Source organism: Capra hircus, chromosome 5 (genome assembly GCF_001704415.2).
Source record: "Capra hircus breed San Clemente chromosome 5, ASM170441v1, whole genome shotgun sequence".
Lineage (NCBI taxonomy): Eukaryota > Metazoa > Chordata > Mammalia > Artiodactyla > Bovidae > Capra > Capra hircus.
This window is the reverse complement of record NC_030812.1, coordinates 34,407,714-34,426,760: the sequence shown is the minus strand read 5'-3', so window position 1 is coordinate 34,426,760 and position 19,047 is coordinate 34,407,714. Positions and strand designations below refer to the sequence as shown.

The following is a 19,047-nucleotide window of genomic DNA, read 5'->3' as shown; positions in this document are numbered from 1 at the left end:
CAAAAATAAGTGGAAGAGACTCTGAGTTCCCCTCCCATCTCTCTGTGACTGACATTTATTTTTTTTTTCTCTCCCGCAGCATATCATCTATTCTGTGAAGTTTTTCATTTCATATGCAATTCCAGATGTATCGAAAAGCACGAAGAGCAAGATCAAGAGAGAAAAATACCTAACCCAGAAGCTTCTTCATGAGAATCACCTCAAGGACATGACCAAAAATATAGGAGTCATCGCTGAGAAGATGATAGGAGCAGCAGTAGAGAACAGTTTACGACCAAAATCCGACTAAGAGCGTAATGTTCTGAGAAGCACTTTAAAGAATTTAGCTCTGTCAAAAGTTATTATGAATCACTAATGAGAATGTTTAAGTCAAATCACTTTGGCAAATAGGAGTCTTAACTATCGCCATTTTCATGCAGATTGTTTTTCAGTTTCAGCTAGTGATGCAGGAACTGGAAAATGTAAAATTGAGTTCAAGAAGGGCATAAAACTAATCACCAGAAAGACCAAAAATGTTACTTTTTTGGATAAATTGGAATTTTAATCACACACAGGAATTCTCTTCATGTGCTTAAAGAAACAACATCTACCAAAGCAGAGTGGATTTTTTTCCTCGTTTGATTATTTTCATTCCTTTCTGTTCTCAAGCACATGATCTTTTTTTTATTTCTAGGCACTGTTTTGTTTCTTCACTTTTGCTAGAGCTGCTCCAGAGTTATCCTTCCATTACAGTACCATCATTAAAGCTCTTGTGTGATTAAAAATATCTAACACAGAATTCAGTTTGAATGCTGTATTAAGTTGCAGATAGACCCAAGACTTTACAATATTTAGGTGTATTATCACGTTCCTATAGAAAAGGAAACCTCAGGTAATAAGAGGAAATAGTTTCAGTCTTCATCTTGGCCTATCTTTCCATCTCAGAGAAAGACTCTTAATGGATTGAAATGAAGATAGCATTTCTGAGCATATTTGTGCTATTGATCAGGATAATGAATTTACATCTTCTAAAGATACATCATATCTTGAAAAAAATGAAATCAAGTGATTAAAATTACATATTTATCAACATAATGGTTTGGAAAAGATGAGCCTATCAAGTCCCCACCAGTTGCCCTTTATCTGTTAGATCTAGGAAGTACAGTATTGCAAGGACCCTTGTGATTGGCTCACAGCCATTGTATCAGCACAGTGCTGTGCACGTCAAGAGAACAGCAGGTCTCCTCAGTGTGACCTCACTGTGTTCCTAAGAGGGGTTCTGCACGTCCTAGTGATCAGCCTACCAAAGCATCTGCCATAGTGAAGGTAGCTCAGCACATCCTCCCTTCTCTTACTTTCTGCCCAGGAACTTGTTTGTAATTGCATGTTTGCACCTGGGGAGTGTTTTTAGGGAGGGAGACGGAGAAACAGGAGGATACCCAGATTATTCCCAAACAAGAAAAGAGACTGGATTTGATTTGAATTTTCAGCCTCCTATCAAGCCAATCAGGCAATTAAGTGTCAAAAAAAAAAAAAATTTTGGTTTGGTCACAAACCCTGCGGTCAGCTGGAGGTATCTTCCTGGTGAACTCCTGTCCCACCGTGTACATGTTGCCCTCGGTTTATTCAGCTCAGCGTTCTTTACTGCACTTTACTGCCTTTTGGATGCCTAGCCCTCTGATAGGCTCTAGAGAAGACACAGGGCCCGTACCTCTCACCCGTTACTGGTGACAGGGCAGGGCTGGGTGCAGAGAGAGTGTCTGGCACCTCGCTCTCTCTAAATGGGCCACTCGCCACCCATTAAGATGCTGCTCAATGCCCAGGTGCCACAGGAGCCGAGGCACTTAGAATCCCAGCAGCGAAGAGAAAGGAAACACTTTTCAGTGAGCAAATCGACAGGCTTGCTATAATATAACAGCTTCACTCCAGGTCATAGTTCTAAATGCCTGCCATGAATGTTAACAAACCAGGTTGTGGGGGGCTGGGGAGGGGGGAGGCGTGGCGGGGTGGAGTATTAATGTAGGATTCAGCGAAACAGTGTTCTGGACTTTTGAATTGTCCCAGTGAATCAGGATCATTTCACTAACTTTCTTGATAATGTTAAGGGTATGTGTGATCAAAGAGTGCTCATGACAGGCCACATGCGGTCTGGTCACAGAGGGAGCGAGAAATGCATTCTTCCCAGTGGGGAAGCATTCTCGCCCCTTCCCCAACTCACCTGGGACACTGCTCCTGAAAGTGGTGCCTCCTCTGCTCTATTACCTCTTCTCTTTGAAGTGTAGGACTTTCTCCTAGCGTTGGATTTGGCAGTTACTCACTGTGGAACTATAAACAAGGAAATGTTCTTGCCTTATCTCCTTGTATATAAAATAGAACTTGAATTGTGCATTTCTGTTTTCATAAATCGTCTTCATAGTTCAAAATGTGCTTCTGTGGACAGGAGGGAAGAAAACCTCTGCGTTTTTAAAGGCAGCAAATATGATACATGATGCTGCCAGTACTCCCCAGATGGCCAGGTTGTAATGGAGACCTAGGGTCATCTGTGACACCGCCATTGTTCATGTAAGTCTAGTGCTGAGTTGTGGGTGATGAACATGTGGGGCTGTGTCTGCAGGCACTTGCGGGCTGGATCTGTAAATGTGAGCAGAGGCAGCCCCCTGGCAAAATGGATGGGTGTGGCAGTGGACCCATGAGGGAAAATCTGGCCCTAGACCTGCCCTGTTAACCACTAGAGAAATTTTACTTTGTATCCTTTTGTGATGCCTGTGAATTTTAACAGATCAAAGCATTAGACCAAAATACTCAGGAGATTTTTCTCTAAATATCCCTGATATTTTAGTTATGTCAATAGGATGGGAAAGCTTTCATTTTTGTTTGAAAACTAAACCATCTTGCAAACTGTTTATCACTGAAAGTCTTCCCTTATAATTGCACGTGCATCTTGAATTTCAGAAAACATTAATTCACAATAGGGGAGCAGGACATGCTCTTTGTTGAAACACTTCTTGTACCATTTTCTTGTGTCCATATTATATTTTAAGATGTTTGAAAAGTTAAAACGTATGAACAGCTTAAGTCAAACTGAAATATTCATGATGCTTTTCATACACTGTGGCGTAAGATGTAAAGTTTGTAATATTTTGCAAATTTCTGTGCATTTTAATATTCTTTTTATAATTATGAGCATTTTAATAAATTCATTTTTAAAAACAATACTGTGACCTACTCTGTATGCAACTGTCATAATGTTTTTAAGGAAGCAGACGTATATCTGTTTACCGGTTATGTGTCACTCAGATAGCATGTGCACTTTTATGTGGATTATACCTAAAATTATGTTTTTCATAACCTATACTTACTTAAAACATGATTTTTCTGGGGAAAATGGAGGGGTAGGATTTCAGTCAGGGCTGCTGCAGAAGTTGTTGGGACTGAGCCTGCACAGGGCACCAACTGGAAACCAGGTATGGCAGTGTTGCGCTGCATCAGCTAGTAGGAAGAGGTGCTTCCCGTTAATGGTATAACGATGCTTCTGCATGCTAAACCCAGAGAAGGCAATGGCACCCCACTCCAGTACTCTTGCCTGGAAAATCCCATGGATGGAGCAGCCTGGTAGGCTGCAAGTCCATGGGGTCTCGAAGGTTGGACATGACTGAGTGACTTCAGTTTCACTTCTCACTTTCATGCACTGGAGAAGGAAATGGCAACCCACTCCAGTGTTCTTGCCTGAAGAATCCCAGGGACGGGGGACCCTGGTGGGCTGCCATCTGTGGGGTCGCGCAGAGTCGGACTCGACTGAAGCGACTTTGCAGCAGCAGCAGCATTGTAAACCTGGGGCATGTCACCTGACATGAGGCAGTGTCACCCAGACAGGACACATCTCTAATAAGGCTCAGAAATGTTCTGTTTGGACCTGCTGGGGCCTTTGAGTACAGAAGGGAAAATTATGGAAAAGAATATAAAGGAATTTTTTATTACAGAACCTTTTTTTTTTAAATCCTATAATACAACATAAAATCCAGATTTTAACTCATTCCATCCTTTGATTTTTTTTTTTTTTTGACCAGCTTAAATCTCATTAGGCTTCCAATAAAACTAAGTCAAAAAGTGTCCATAACTGGACAATCAGGGTAAAGTGTTTTCTCTGATTCTTAAATGATGCTCTTGGGACAGGTACTGATGATGTTCTTCTTCCCTTCAAATATTTTAAGTCCAGTAAAGGAGCAACTAGAAATTCTTCAGCAGCACCTCCTTCTTATTTGGGGGAAATGGTGAAGTCTTCAATAACTGGTATCTATCTGAGCCCATCAGGTACTCTGCCAGATGTTTACTTACACATGATCTTACTGCCAACATGATTTTATTACAAGGAAATTTTAAGTAATTGTTTAAAAAATTATGACAGTACATGATTTAAAAAGAAATACACATGTTCAAAGTAAACAAATGGAACCTGATTAAACTTAAAAGCTTTTGCACAGCAAAGGAAACTAAAGGCCAGGTGGAAAGTCAACCCTCAGAATGGGAGAAAATAATACCAAATGAAACAACTGACAAAGGATTAATTTCCAAAATATATAAGCAGCTCATACAACTTGATACCAGAAAAACAAAAGACCCCAATCAAAAAGTGGGGAAAAGACCTAAACAGACATTTCTCCAAAGAAGACATACAGATGGCTAACAACACATGAAAAGATGCTCAACATTGCTCATTATTAGAGAAGTACAAATCAAAACTACAATGAGCTATCACCTCACACCAGTCAGAGTTCAGTTCAGTAGACTCTGCAACCCCATGGACTGCAGCACACCAGGCCTCCCTGTCCATCACCAACTCCTGGAGTTTACCCAAACAAACTCTGTCCATCGAGTCGGTATGCCATCCAGCCATCTCATCCTTTGTCATCCCCTTCTCTTCCTGCCTTCAATCTTTCCCAGCATCAGGGTCTCTTGCAATGAGTCAGTTCTTCACATCAGGTGACCAAAGTATTAGAGTTTCAGCATCAGTCCTTCCAATGGCTATTCAGGACTGATTTCCTTTAGGATGGACTGGTTGGATCTCCTTGCTGTCCAAGGGACTCTCAAGAGTCTCCTCCAACACCACAGTTCAAAATCAGCTTTCTTTATATTCCAACTCTCACATCCATACATGACCACTGGAAAAACCATAACTTTGACTAGACTGACCTTTAGTGGCAAAGTAATGTCTCTGGTTTTTAATAAGATGTCTAGGTTGGTCATAACTTTTCTTCCAAGGAGCAAGCGTCTTTTAATTTCATGGCTGCAGTCACCATCTGCAGTGATTGTGTAGCCCCCCCAAAATAAAGGTAGCCAGTGTTTCCCCATATATTTGCCATGAAGTGATAGGACCAGATGCCATGATCTTAGTTTTCTGAATGTTGAGTTTTAAGCCAACTTTTTCAAGCTCTTTCACTTTCATCAAGAGGCTGTTTAGTTCTTCTTTGCTTTTTGCCATAAGGGTGGTGTCATCTGCATATCTGAGGTTATTGATATTTCTGCTGGCAATCTTGATTCCAACTTGTGCTTCATCCAGACCAGCATTTCACATGGTGTACTCTGCATATAAGTTAAATAAGCAAGGTGACAATATACTGCCTTGATGTACTCCTTTCCCAATATGGAACCAGCCTGTTGTTCCATGTCCATTTCTAACTGTTGCTTCTTGACCTGCATACAGATTTCTCAAGAGGTAGATCATGTGATCTGGTATTCCCATCTCTTTCAGAATTTTCCACAGTTCTCTGTGATTCACACAATCAAAGGCCTTGGCATAGTCAATAAAGCAGAAGTAGATGTTTTTCTGGAACTCTCTTTTTCAATGATCCAATGGATGTCAGCAATTTGACCTCTGGTTCCTCTGCTTTTTCTAAATCCAGCTTGAACATCTGGAAGTTCACAGTTCACGTATTGCTGAAGCCTGGCTTGGAGAATTTTGAACATTACTTTGCTAGTGTGTGAGATGAGTGCAATTGTGCTGTAGTTTGAGCATTCTTTGGCATTGCCTTTCTTTGGGATTGAAATGAAAATGGACCTTTTCCTGTCCTCTGACTAATTTTGAGTTTCCCAAATTTGCTGGCATGTTGAGTGCAGCACTTTCACAGCATCATCTTTTAGGATTTGAAATAGCTCAACTGGAATTCCATCACCTCCACTAGCTTTGTTTGTAGTGATGCTTCCTAAGGCCCACTTGACTCCAGTCAGAATGGCCATCCATCATCAAAAAGTCTACAAACAATAAATGCTGGAGAGGGTGTGGAGAAAAGAGAATGCTCTTGTACTCTTGGTGGCAATGTAAATTGATAAAACCACTATGGAAGAAGGTATGGAGATTCCTTAAAAAAAAAAAAACTAGGAATAAAACCACTGTATGACCCAGCAATCCCACTCCTAGGCATATACTCTGAGGAAACCAAAATTGAAAAAGTCGCATGTATCCCATTATTCATTGCAGCACTATTTACAATAGCTAGACCATGGAAGCGACCTAGATGTCCATCAACAGATGAATGGATAAAGAAGTGGTACATATACACAATGGAATATTACTCAGCCATTAAAAGGAATGCATTTGAGCCAGTTCTAATGAGGTGGATGAACCTAGGACCTACTATACAGAGTGAAGTAAGTCAGAAAGAAAAATATAAATATCATATTCTAATGCATATAAATGGAATCTAGAAAAATAGTACTGAAGAATATACTTACAGGGCAGCAATGGAGAAACAGACATGGAGAATAGATTTATGCACATGGGGAGAGGGGAGGAGAGGGTGAGATGTATGGAGAGAGTAACATGGAAACATATTATCATATGTAAAATAGATAGCCAATGGGAATTTGCTGTACGGCCAAGAAACTCAAACAGGGGCTCTGTATCAACTTAGAGGGGTGGGATGGGCAGAGGATGGGAGAGAAGTTCAAAAGGGAGGGGATATATGTATACCTATGGCCGATTCAGGTTGAGGTTTGACAGAAAACAACAAAATTCTATAGAGAAATTATCCTTCAATAAAAAAATAAATTTAAAACAAAAAAAGAAATACACACGTTAAAAGAAGAAAATCTCAAGTTGTACAAAGTGGCTAAACAGGAAACCTAAGTCCTGCTATTACCCTAGCTCAGGCCAGGCCACTCCCCAGAGGTCCCAGGAAGTACGAGTTAAGTCCACCAAGGGCAGTCTGTTTGCCCAAAAGAGACTTCAGAGATGTTCTTTGGGTTTTTTTTGTTGCTGTTGCTGTTGTTGTTGTTTTTCAAAGTATAGTCAGTGTGTTTTCAGATCATAAAAGCTAGTCCTTTCCTTTAAACTTTGAAGTTGAGCCCAAATCCTATTCTTTTCGTAAATTTAGCAAATTTTACCAGTTTTAAAAAGACTTCTGAATGTTTGGCTCTATTTGCAAACTTAATGAAATGCTTTAAAGTATCTGAAATAACAATTATTAGTTCAGTCTGTTTCCTTTCTAAGTACTACAATTTTACAACCATGACCAAGAAATCATAAGTGGGGGAACTGCAAAGTCTTCCTTCTCCTGCTCATCTCTTTAGAGGATTCCTTTCACAAACCCATGTTCTCCCGTGTGACCCCTCATTACTGGGAGACTGAAGGTACAAGCAGACAATGGCCAGACCATACATAAAAATATAACACTGACCCACAACCTGCAGCAGCCAGCCTAGGAAACCAACCCTTTATCTATAATAATCAGACTAGGAAGCCAACCAGACTTGTAGAAGTCAGACTATTTTCTTTCTAGTGACAGTCCAGGATGCCAAACAATAGCCTCTGAAATAATCAGCCCCCAATATCCAGGACTTGATTAATAACTGACAGCTTCCCTAATTTTTATCCCTACTTCTCTCTTAGGACCAACCAGAGAAAGCCAAATATGCACCTCTCACCGATCGCGCAGGATGCCCTCTGCTATTACCCCCTTCCAGCTTCCCCATGCAAATTGCCTCCGATCAGAGCGCACCTGCAGTCTTCCCGTTTTTCCACTATAACCTATCCCACTCCTCTGCCTGCCTTTGAGTCTCTGCCAAAACACATGTGACAGTCCTAATTCCTTTGCTACAGCAAGCTCAGAATAAATAGGCTTTGCTTTTTCTCATTTAGTTGGTCTCCTTCTTTTATTTTTTAGTGGAGGATAATTGCTTTACAATGTTGTATTGGTTTCTGCTATACATCAACATGAATCAGCCAGAGGTATACATATGTCCTCTCCCTCTTGAGTGGTCTTTACTGCTACTAAGTTATTTAACCTAAGCTCTAGCTTCCTACCATGAAATGAGCCTAAATATTTCCACCAGTCAGTGTCATTTTGAAGTCCCTAGTGTGTCACACTGGATTCAGTGTGCCAGGAAGTAAAAAAAAACCACAGGATGAATACAAGGCATCTCCTTGGAGGTGAGTGTTTCAATGATCAAGGGAGAAATTATTGTATTAAAATAATCACAGATATTCTATGGCATTGAATGCAAAATATGAGTGCATTTTTAATTTAAAATAGCAGTCTTCAAAGGAATTATATGTTTATGGTGAGCTGCTTCATCTAGGCCCCTAGGTCATACCTATACTTTCCTTTCTTCATGGGAACTTGGCTGGAAATATCTATGAAATATTGACATATTTTGAAAGTACCTTGTCAGCCATAAGATTCGAGAAGAATGGTTCTCAAAGTGTGGTCTAGATTCCTTTAGGAGAGTCTGAGACTTTTTCATGAAGTCTACAAAGCTATTTTCATAATTGTATGAAAACAGTTTTGGCCTTTTTCACTCTCACTTTCTTACAAGTGTACAGTGGAGTTTCCAGAGGCTACAGAACACAGGATTTGGCCACAGATTGAACACAGAAGCAGTTATGAGCATCCAGCTGTAAGCCAGACATGAAAACTATAAAACAAGGCACTATTCTCTCATTTTAGGGCTTCCCTCATAGCTCAGTCAGTAAAGAATCTGCCCACAATGCAGGAGACCTGGGTTCGATCCCTGAATCAAGAAGATCCCTGGAGAAGGAAATGGCAACCCACTCCAGCATTCTTGCCTGGAGAATCCCATGGACAGAGGAGCCTGGCAGGCTAGAGTACATGGGGTTGCAAGAGTCAAACACAACTTAGTGACTAAAGAAAGAGAGAGAGATTCTCCCGTTTAGAAAAATGGTTATTTTTCATTTAAACATTTTATGTATAACATGCACTAGGGTTATTTTTAAATTAAGCAAATTTTTAAATTTTCTCAGTTTTAGTTTCTAATATATTAAATATTAATAGATGTTATTTACATAAAAGCTTTTTGGAGCTCCAAAAACTGCTTTATAATACTTTAAGATTGTAAAGAGGCTTGATGACAAACAAGGATGAGAACTACTGCTTTATACTAATAAAAAATATGAATCAGAGCCAACCATCACGTTCATGTTGGATTTGGACAGTAAAACTCCAAGTGTGACAGTGTCAGAAAAAAAAAACAAAACAGTGTGCCCTTTCAACTCTCAATGCATGTAAAATGCATCTTGTGGTCACTATCAATGACTTCTATTAAAGCCCAGCTCCAGCACAAGACTGCACTGGTACTTCTGCTCTGACAAACCTTTTATCTTTGCCTGAAACCTGCAGAACTCTTGATCTTGTTTCCCAGATGTCTGTCCTGGGCTGCACAGTTTGATGAGAACTGCTGCAATTTCTTTTGTGTATCTGCCACATTCAGCACATATTTCTGTATATATTTTGGATTTCAGACTGTTTTGGAAATCCAGGGGTCCCAGAGGAAGAAGTGTGACCAACAATATTAGTGGGCTAGATGCCAAAAGTAGTCAGAACTACATATCCTGGTGCCATTTAGAGGCCCATTGGAAAAACATGATTGAATACTGATCCTATAAACCATATGCAAGGAGAATTGCCATTAAAAATAATCTTTTAATATTTTTATAAAGAAGGATAGTGTATTTACTCATTGTTTCTAAGCAGATGTGGCAGTAGAATTTCAATAAATACTTGTTGAATGAATCAATAAATAAATCAATGAATACCTTACCTTCCCTGATACCAAGTTTTTCCATTCAAGAAATTTAGGAAGAATACCCCAGAATGTAGAATAAGGTTAAAATGGAAATCACAATTGGCACTGCATATGGAAAACCCTAAAGACTCCACACAAAAACTACCCAAACTGGTAAATGAATTCAGCAAGGTAGCAGAATACAAGATTAACATACAGAAATTGGTTATATTATTTATACTAAAAATGAAATATTAGTAGTGAGATATTTAAAAAAAAAAACCTTTTAAAATAAATAAAATTCTTGGAAATAAACCTGACCAAGAAGGTGAAAGACTTATATGCTGAGAACTATAAAACATTAATAAAGGAAAAGCTGAAGATGATTCCAAGAAAGAGAAAAATATCCCATGCTCTTGGATTGGAAGAATTAATATTGTTAAAATGGTCATACTACTCAAAGCAATCTAAAAATTGATAGCTTATTGTGAATGATGTCAGATTCGTGATCTCTGAAGAAGATTTAGCTTCGGGACCAGACACCAGGCTTGATCACTCAAGAGCTTTTGTGTAGCAGTTTTATTAAAGTAAGAAAAGGGACAGAGAAAGCTTCTGACACAGACATCAGAAAGGGGGTGGAAAGTGCCCCCTCGCTAATCTTTAGCAAGGGAATTGTATACTTTTTAATTAGTTATTACAATAAATTGAAAGAATGTCTCAAGGTTGTAAAAGGTTTACCAGACCCACTCCCACAATTTACATTTTAGGATAACAGGATTAGAACTTAACAAGAGAAAGATCCTACCAGACCCACTCCCATAATATACATTCTAAGATATCAGTATTAGTCAGAAGATTTTCAGGAAGGAGAAACTGTCCTCAAGTAGGATACATTGTTATTATATAATCCCTAAGCCAGTAAAGTTGCTCAGTTGTGTCCAACTCTTTGTGACTCCATGGACTGTACCCTACTAGGCTCCTCCATCCATGGAATTTTCCAGGCAAGAGTACTAAAGTGGGTTACCATTTCCTTTTCCAGAGGATCTTCCCGACCCAGGGATCACACCCAGGTCTCCCACATTGCAGGCAAAAGCTTTACCATCTGAACCACCAGGGAAGCCCATATAATCCCTAGTAAAGAGTTTAAACTGAGTTGTTTGTTGTGTAGTCATCAGTTCCAGGAAAAAGAAAAAGACCATTCTATGTGACTAAGAAATTAAAAGACACTTACTCCTTGGAAGAAAAGTTATGACCAATCTAGATAGTATATTCAAAAGCAGAGACATTACTTTGCTGACTAAGGTCCATCTAGTCAAGGCTATGGTTTTTCCTGTGGTCATGTATGGATGTGAGAGTTGGACTGTGAAGAAGGCTGAGCACCAAAGAACTGATGCTTTTGAACTGTGGTGTTGGAGAAGACTCTTGAGAGTCCCTTGGACTGCAAGGAGATCTAACCAGTCAATTCTGAAGGAGATCAGCCCTGGGATTTCTTTGGAAGGAATGATGCTAAAGCTGAAACTCCAGTACTTTGGCCATCTCATGCAAAGAGTTGACTCATTGGAAAAGACTCTGATGCTGGGAGGGATTGGGGGCAGGAGGAGAAGGGGATGACAGAGGATGAGATGGCTGGATGGCATCACCGACTTGATGGACATGAGTCTGAGTGAACTCCGGGAGTTGGTGATGGACAGGGAGGCCTGGCGTGCTGTGATTCATGGGGTTGCAAAGAGTCAGACACAACTGAGTGACTGAACTGAACTGAACTGAAGACTAGGGAATGTAGAGAAAAATTAAAAATGTGTCCTTTCCTCCTCCGTGAGAATTCCAGACCCCTACCTCCTCCTTGAGAACCCCAGACCCCTCTTTCCTCAGGGACCCCCAGACTTCTTATCAACCTGCCTAGGAATTGACTCTCTCAAGATTTCATGCAATCTCTATCAAATTACCCATGACACATTTTTCACAGAACTAAAACAAATAATCCTAAAATCTATATGGAACCATAAAAGACCCAGAATCACCAAAGAAATCCTGAGGAAAAAGAACAAAGGATAACCCTCTCTAACTTCAGATAATACTGCAAAGCGTATTGACACAAAATCAGACATATGGATCAATGGAACAGAGAGTCCAGAAGTAAACCCACTCACCTATCATCAATTAACCTTTGACAAAAGAGGCAAGAATATACAATGGCAAAAGGTAACTTCAGAAAGTGGTGTTGGAAATCTTGGACACATAACCTATAAGACAGCCAGAAAACAAGATGGGATTAGAAAGCCCTTATCTATCAATAATTAAATAGAAATAGGTTGAATTCTCCAATCAAAAGTCATAGAGTGGCTGGATACATTTTTTAAAAATCAAGACCCAAGTATATATCACTTAAGAGAGACTCACTTTAGCCTTAAGAACAAACATAGGCTCAAAGAGAAGGGATGGTAAAAGAGGTTCAGTACAAGTGGAAGCAAAAAGAGAGCACAGGTTGCTATACTTAAATCATACAAAATAGAAACTAAGCCAAAAGCAGTAATGAGACAAAGTAATTATGTAATGATAAAGGGATCAATTCATCAAGAAGATATAATAATTGTGTGTGTGTGTGTATACACAGCATTGGAGCACCTAAATATATTAAGCAAATGCTAATAGATCTAAAGGGAGAAATAAGGAAAATAAACAGATAGTAAAAGAGTTCATTACCCCACATTCAATAATGGATAGATCATCTAAACCGAAAATCATGAAGGAAACACTGGACTTGAACCACACTTTAGACCAAATGAATCTGAGACATACACAGAACATTTCATCCAACATCAGCTGAAAATACATCCTTCTCAAGTGTACATGGAACATTCTCATATAGATCACATGAGAGGTCACAAAACAAGGCTTACAAAATTTAAGACTGAAGTCATGCTAGGTATCTGTTCCAACAAGAATGGTATGAAGCTAAGTAAACAGTGATAAGAGGAAAGCTGGAAAATTCACAAATATATGAAAATTAAACAACACTACTGAACAGCCACTGGGTCAAAGAAGAAATGTTTTTAAATCCAGAAGTATCTTGAAACGAACAAAAATAGAAATATAGCATATCAAAACCTATTGGATACTGCAAAGCAATTCCAAGAAGAAAGTATATAGTGATAAATATCTATAATAGAGAAAGAGAGAGAGAGAGAAAGAGGAGGATGGAGGGAGAATGGAAAGAAGAAGGGGAAAAGAGGGAAGGAGAAGGGAGGTAAGGAGGAAGAAGATCTCAAACAAACTAACTTTACACCTTAAGAAACTAGGAAAAAAAAAAAAAGTGAAGCCTAAAATTATCAGAGGAAGAAAACAACAAAGCTCAGAGTAGAAATAAATGAAACAGAGACAAGAAAAACAAAACAAAACAAAAAAACACAACTAAGAGCTATTTATTGAAAAGATAAAGTTGACAACCTCCAGGTAAACTATGAAAAAAGAACACCAAAAAATGTAAAGCAAGAAATGAAAGAGGAGACATTACAACTAATGTCTCTTAAAGAACAAGAGACTACGATGGATAATTTTATGCCAACACATTGGATAGCCAAAAAGAAATGGATGCATCCCTATAAACATATAATTTACCAAACCTGAATCATAAAGAAATACAAAATATGAAAAATCCAATAATAACTAAAAAGACTGAATAACTTAAAATTTCTCAACAAAGGAAAAGTCTAGCACCAGATGGTTTTAATGGTAAATTCTACTAAATACTTAAAAGAATTAACATGTATCCACCTCCCAAACTCTTCCAAAAAATAGAAGAGGAGCGAACACTACCTAATTAGTTTTACAAAGTCAGATTTACTTCATACCACAACCAATTAAAGACATTACAAGAAAAAGAAACTGCAGACCAAATTCCTGATAAATAAAGATGCAAAAATTCTCCACAAAATCTTAGCAAATTGAATTCAACAACACACTAAAAGAATCATACACCATGATCAAGTGGAATATATCCTAGGATGCAAATATGGTTCAGTATACACAAATTGATAAATGTGATAAACCTGCAGGTCAGAAGGGAGTGGCATGATATATTTAAAGTGATGAAAGGGGAAAACCTAACAACCAGGAATACTCAAGCAAGCAAGTCTCTCATACTGATTAGGTGGGAAAATCAATAGCTTTAAACAAGCAAAAGTTGGAAGAATTCAGAGCCATCCAACGAACTTTACAACAAATGCTAAAGGAAGTTCTCTAGGTGAAAAAGAAAAGTCTACTACTAGAAATAAGAACATTGCAAAATGAAAAAGCTTACCAGTAAAGGCAAACATACAGTGAAGGTAAGAAATCATTCACACTCGAAACTATAAGGAAGGTTAAAAGTCAGATGTCCTAAAATCATCTATATCCACAATAAACAGTTAAGGGATACACAAAACAAATAGATGTAAAATATGATATAAAAAACAATATATGAGCAGAAGAAAATATAAATACAAGATTTTTAAAAAGACATTCGAAAATTAAAAATCAGCAACATAAAACAATCATATACTCCTATAAAACCCTCAGGGTAATTGCAAAACAAAAATTTATAATAGATATACCCTCAAAAGAGAAAAAGGAATTCTAAGACAGCTCTGAAGACAGTCATCAAATCACAAGAAAAGAAACAAAAAAGGTGGGAGGTGGGTGGGGGTGGGTGGGGAGATCTACAAAAATAAATCCAAAACAATTAACAAGATGGCAATAAGACCATCAGTTCAGTTCAGTTCAGTCGCTCACTCGTGTCCGACTGTTTGCAATCCCATGAATTGCAGCACGCCAGGCTTCCGTGCCCATCACCATCTCCTGGAGTTCACTCAGACTCATGTCCATCGAGTACATGATGCCATCCAGCCATCTCATCCTCTGTCGTCCCCTTCTCCTCCTGCCCCCAATCCCTCCCAGCATCAGAGTCTTTTCCACTGAATCAACTTTTCACATGAGGTGGCCAAAGTATTGGACTTTCACCTTCAGCATCAGCGCTTCCAATGAACACCCAGGACTGATCTCCTTTAGAATGGACTGGTTGCATCTCCTTGCAGTCCAAGGGACTCTCAAGAGTCTTCTGCAACACCACAGTTCAAAAGCATCAATTCTTTGGCGCTCAGCTTTCTTCACAGTCCAACTCTCACATCCATACATGAGCACTGGAAAAACCATAGCCTTGACTAGACAGACCTTTGTTGGCAAAGTAGTGTCTCTGCTTTTCAATATGCTATCTAGGTTGGTCATAACTTTCCTTCCAAGGAATAAGCATCTCTTAATTTCATGGCTGCAATCACCATCTGTAGTGATTTTGGAGCCCCCCAAAATAAAGTCTGACACTGTTTCCACTGTTTCCCCATCTATTTCCCATGAAGTGATGGACCAGATGCCATAAACTTCAGACCTAGAGACACACAAAGAGTGAAAGTGAGATGATGGAAAAAAGTACTCCATGTAAATGGAAATCAAAAGAAAATCAGAGTATCACTACTTATATCAGACAAAATAGGCTTTTAAATAAACACTATTTCAAGAGACAAAGAAGGACACAGACACTACATAATGATTGAGGGGTCAATGTGAGAAGATATGAAAATTGTAAATATAGATGCATCCAACACAGGAGCACCTCAGTATATGAGACAAATATTAACAGACATTAAATGAGAAATTGGCAGTAACACAATAATAGTAGGAGTCTTTAACACACCACTTATATCAATGGACAGATCATACAGACTGAAAATCCATAAGTAAATCTATGCTTTAAATGACACATTAGATCAAATGGCCATAATTGATATATAGAGCATTTCATCTGAAAGAAAAAGAATATACATTCTTTGAAAGTGCACATGGAACATTCTCCAAGATAGATCACATGCTAGGACACAAAACAAGTCTCAGTAAATTTAAGAAGATTGAAACCATATCAAAGCATCTTCTCCAAGCACAGTGCTACAAGACTAGAAATTAACTATAAGAAAAAAATTGCAAAAAAAAATCCCACAAACACGTGGGGGCTAAACAGTATACTAGGAAACAGCCAATGACTCACTGAGGAAACCAAAGAGGAAGCAAAAAATACCCAGAGATGTCAGGATCTATCCCCAGTTGGATCCAGGGTATCTTCAGGGTGACAGCGTTGGCGACTCAGATTTAGAGATAAGGAAAGAATGACAGGGGGTGACCAAGCTTCAGTGAGTGAGGCCCGTCACTTTATTTTTAGAGAGGGCTTTTATACTTTGAGTTGTACATACAGCAAGGTGAAAAATGCAGAGTCAACTCAACATTCCATCAGTATTAACTTATTGATACCAGGTTCTTTCCTGCAAGAGTCTTATTTTTTGTACATTATCTTCTGGCCCGGAGGCCTGTTGATATTTTATGACCCCTTTTTGATAAAGGTTGGTCAGCCAGAAAAATAATTTTCCCTTAAAGTGTTTCTTCTTAAATTCCTAGCCTGCCACCCTTAAAGTACAGAGTTACATTTTTATGGACCAAAGATTTAGCGGGTTACAGCAAGAAAGAACTTATTAACTCAAAGTCTAATGTTGCTAATGCTAAAGCTGCTGCTTGTTTTTTCTACATCCTGACTATATGCACTCCCAGGAACACAATGGATAGGGATGTGAGAACTTGGCATCAAGCATTCACTCAACACTGTTGCAAGAGTCTGGATAAACCTGCCAAGTAAGCTAGAATGCTAACAGGGGGTTTGAAACACTCCTTTCAAGCCCAGGAGATTTATCAACTAGAGCCCTAAGTTGATTTTTTCCAGAGAAAGGTGGTCGGGGATAGACCCTGTTAATGTCAGAAGAGTTGGTGAAAGGCATAAAATAGTAAGACAGACATATTCTGGTTTTGGGGTAGATGCTCAAGCAGGTCCAGGAGGTCTGTCAAGTCCTGAGGCCTTGCTTATGAGGACTCTACCACATGACCTTGTCATGGGTGGGATGGCCCAGGGAGTGCCTCGAGTCCTGCATGACCTTGTCATGGGTGGGATCTCCCGAGCTGGCTCCCAGCACAGAGACAAATAAAAACAAAAACGCAATGATCCAAAACCTATAGGAGTCAGCAAAACAGTTCCAAGAGGGAAGTTTATAGTGACACAAGTCTAATTTAGGAAACAATAAAATACCAACTAAGCAACTTAACTTTACATGTAAAGAGACTAGATAAAGTGGAACAAACAAGACCCCAAGTTAGTAGAAGAAAATAAATAATAAAGATCAGAGTAGGAATAAAATGAAATAGAAAAAGTTGACAGAAAAGAGCAATTAAATTAAAAACTGGCTCTTTGAAAACACAGACAAAATTGATAAAACTTTAGCCAGATTAATCAAGAAAAAAAAAGGAAAGAGCCCAAAACAATAAAACCAGAAATGGAAAAGGAGAAGTTACCACCAACACCACATAAATTCAAAGGATTGTAAGAGACTACTATGTGCAACTCTATACCAAAAAAATATACAAACCAGAAGAAATGGACAAATTCTTAGAAAGTACAACCTCTCAAGACTGACCCAGGAAGGAATAGAAAGTATAAACAGATCAATTACCAGTATTGAATTTGAATCAGTAATTTAAACACTCCCAACAAACAAAGGTCCAGGACCAGATGGCTTCACAGGTCAATTCTACCAAAAATTTAGAGAAGGATTAACACCTATTCTTCTGAAACTATTACAAAAAATTGCAGACAGAGGAACACTTCTAAACTCATTCTATGAGGCTACTACTACTCTGAAACCAAAACCAGACAATCAAAAAGAGTAATAAAGAAAATTACAGGTCAATATCACTGAAGGACAGGGAAGCCTGGCAGGCTGCAGTCCATGGAGTTGCAAAGACTCAGACGTGACTGAGCAACTGAACAACAACAAAATAGGTGCAAAAATCCTCAACAAAATACTAGGAAGCCAGGTAAACAAATCCAACACCTTAAAAGGATCATACACTATGATCAAATGGAATTTTCTCAGAGAGGCCAGGATTTTTCAATATCTACAAACCAATAAATGAAATACATCACATTAACAAACTGAAGAAAACCACATGATAATCTCTATACATGCAGAAAAAACTTTTGATAAAATTTGCCTTCTATTTATGATTTTTAAAATTCTCCATCATACACAATAGTGAAAAGCTGAATGCCTTTCCTCTAAGATCAAGAACAAGATAAGGATGCCCACTCTTGCCACTTTCATTTAACATAGTTCTGGAAATCCTAACCATAGCAATCAGAAAAGAAAAGCAAACAAAAAGAATCCAAATTAGAAGCAAATAAGTAAAACTGTCATTGTTTGCAGATGATAACATACTATATATACATAGTAAATTCTAATGACACCACCAGAAGAAATTCAGTAATGTTGCAGGTTGTGAAATTAATACACAGACATCTGTTGCATTTCTATATACTAACAATGAAATATCAGAAAGAGAAATTATGAAAAAAATCTCATTTACCATCACATCAAAAAGAATAAAAACAAACCTACCTAAAGCAGCAAAAGAGCAGTACTCCAAAAACTGTAAGACACTGATTAAAAAAATAAGATGACACAAACAGAAAGATATACCACATTCTTGGATTGGAAAAAAAAATCAATATTGTTAAAACAAAAAAACTAACCAAGGCAATCTACAGAATGCAATCTTTATCAAAATACCAACGATATTTTTCACAGAACTAGAACAAATACTTTTTAAATTTGCATAGAAACACAAAAGACCCTGAATAGTTAAAGCAATCTTGATGAAGAAGAACAGAGCTGAATGAATTATTTTCCCTGACTTCAGAGTATACAACAAAGCTACAATAATGAAAACAGCATGATACTTGTACAAAAACAAACATATAGATCAATGGAACAGAACAGAAAGCCCAGCAATAAATCAATACCATTATGATTAAATAATTAATTTAAAACAAAAGAGGAAAAAATATACAGTAGAAGAAAGATGGTCTCTTCAATAAGTTGTGCTGGGGAAAATGGACAACAATATATAAAAAAATGAAATTAGAAC

At 38.3% G+C, this 19,047-nt stretch overlaps 1 protein-coding gene across 2 annotated transcripts in view; it reads left to right on the top strand.

The window, feature by feature from the left end:
* ANO6 (anoctamin 6) overlaps window positions 1-3,188 on the top strand; it is a 233,530-nt gene extending 230,342 nt beyond the window's left edge. For both annotated transcript variants that reach the window (XM_005680057.3, XM_018047899.1), the window contains one exon: window positions 80-3,188. In XM_005680057.3, the coding sequence (XP_005680114.3) occupies window positions 80-289 (210 nt within the window). In that variant the 3' untranslated portion in view covers window positions 290-3,188. The remainder of the gene's footprint in view (window positions 1-79) is intronic.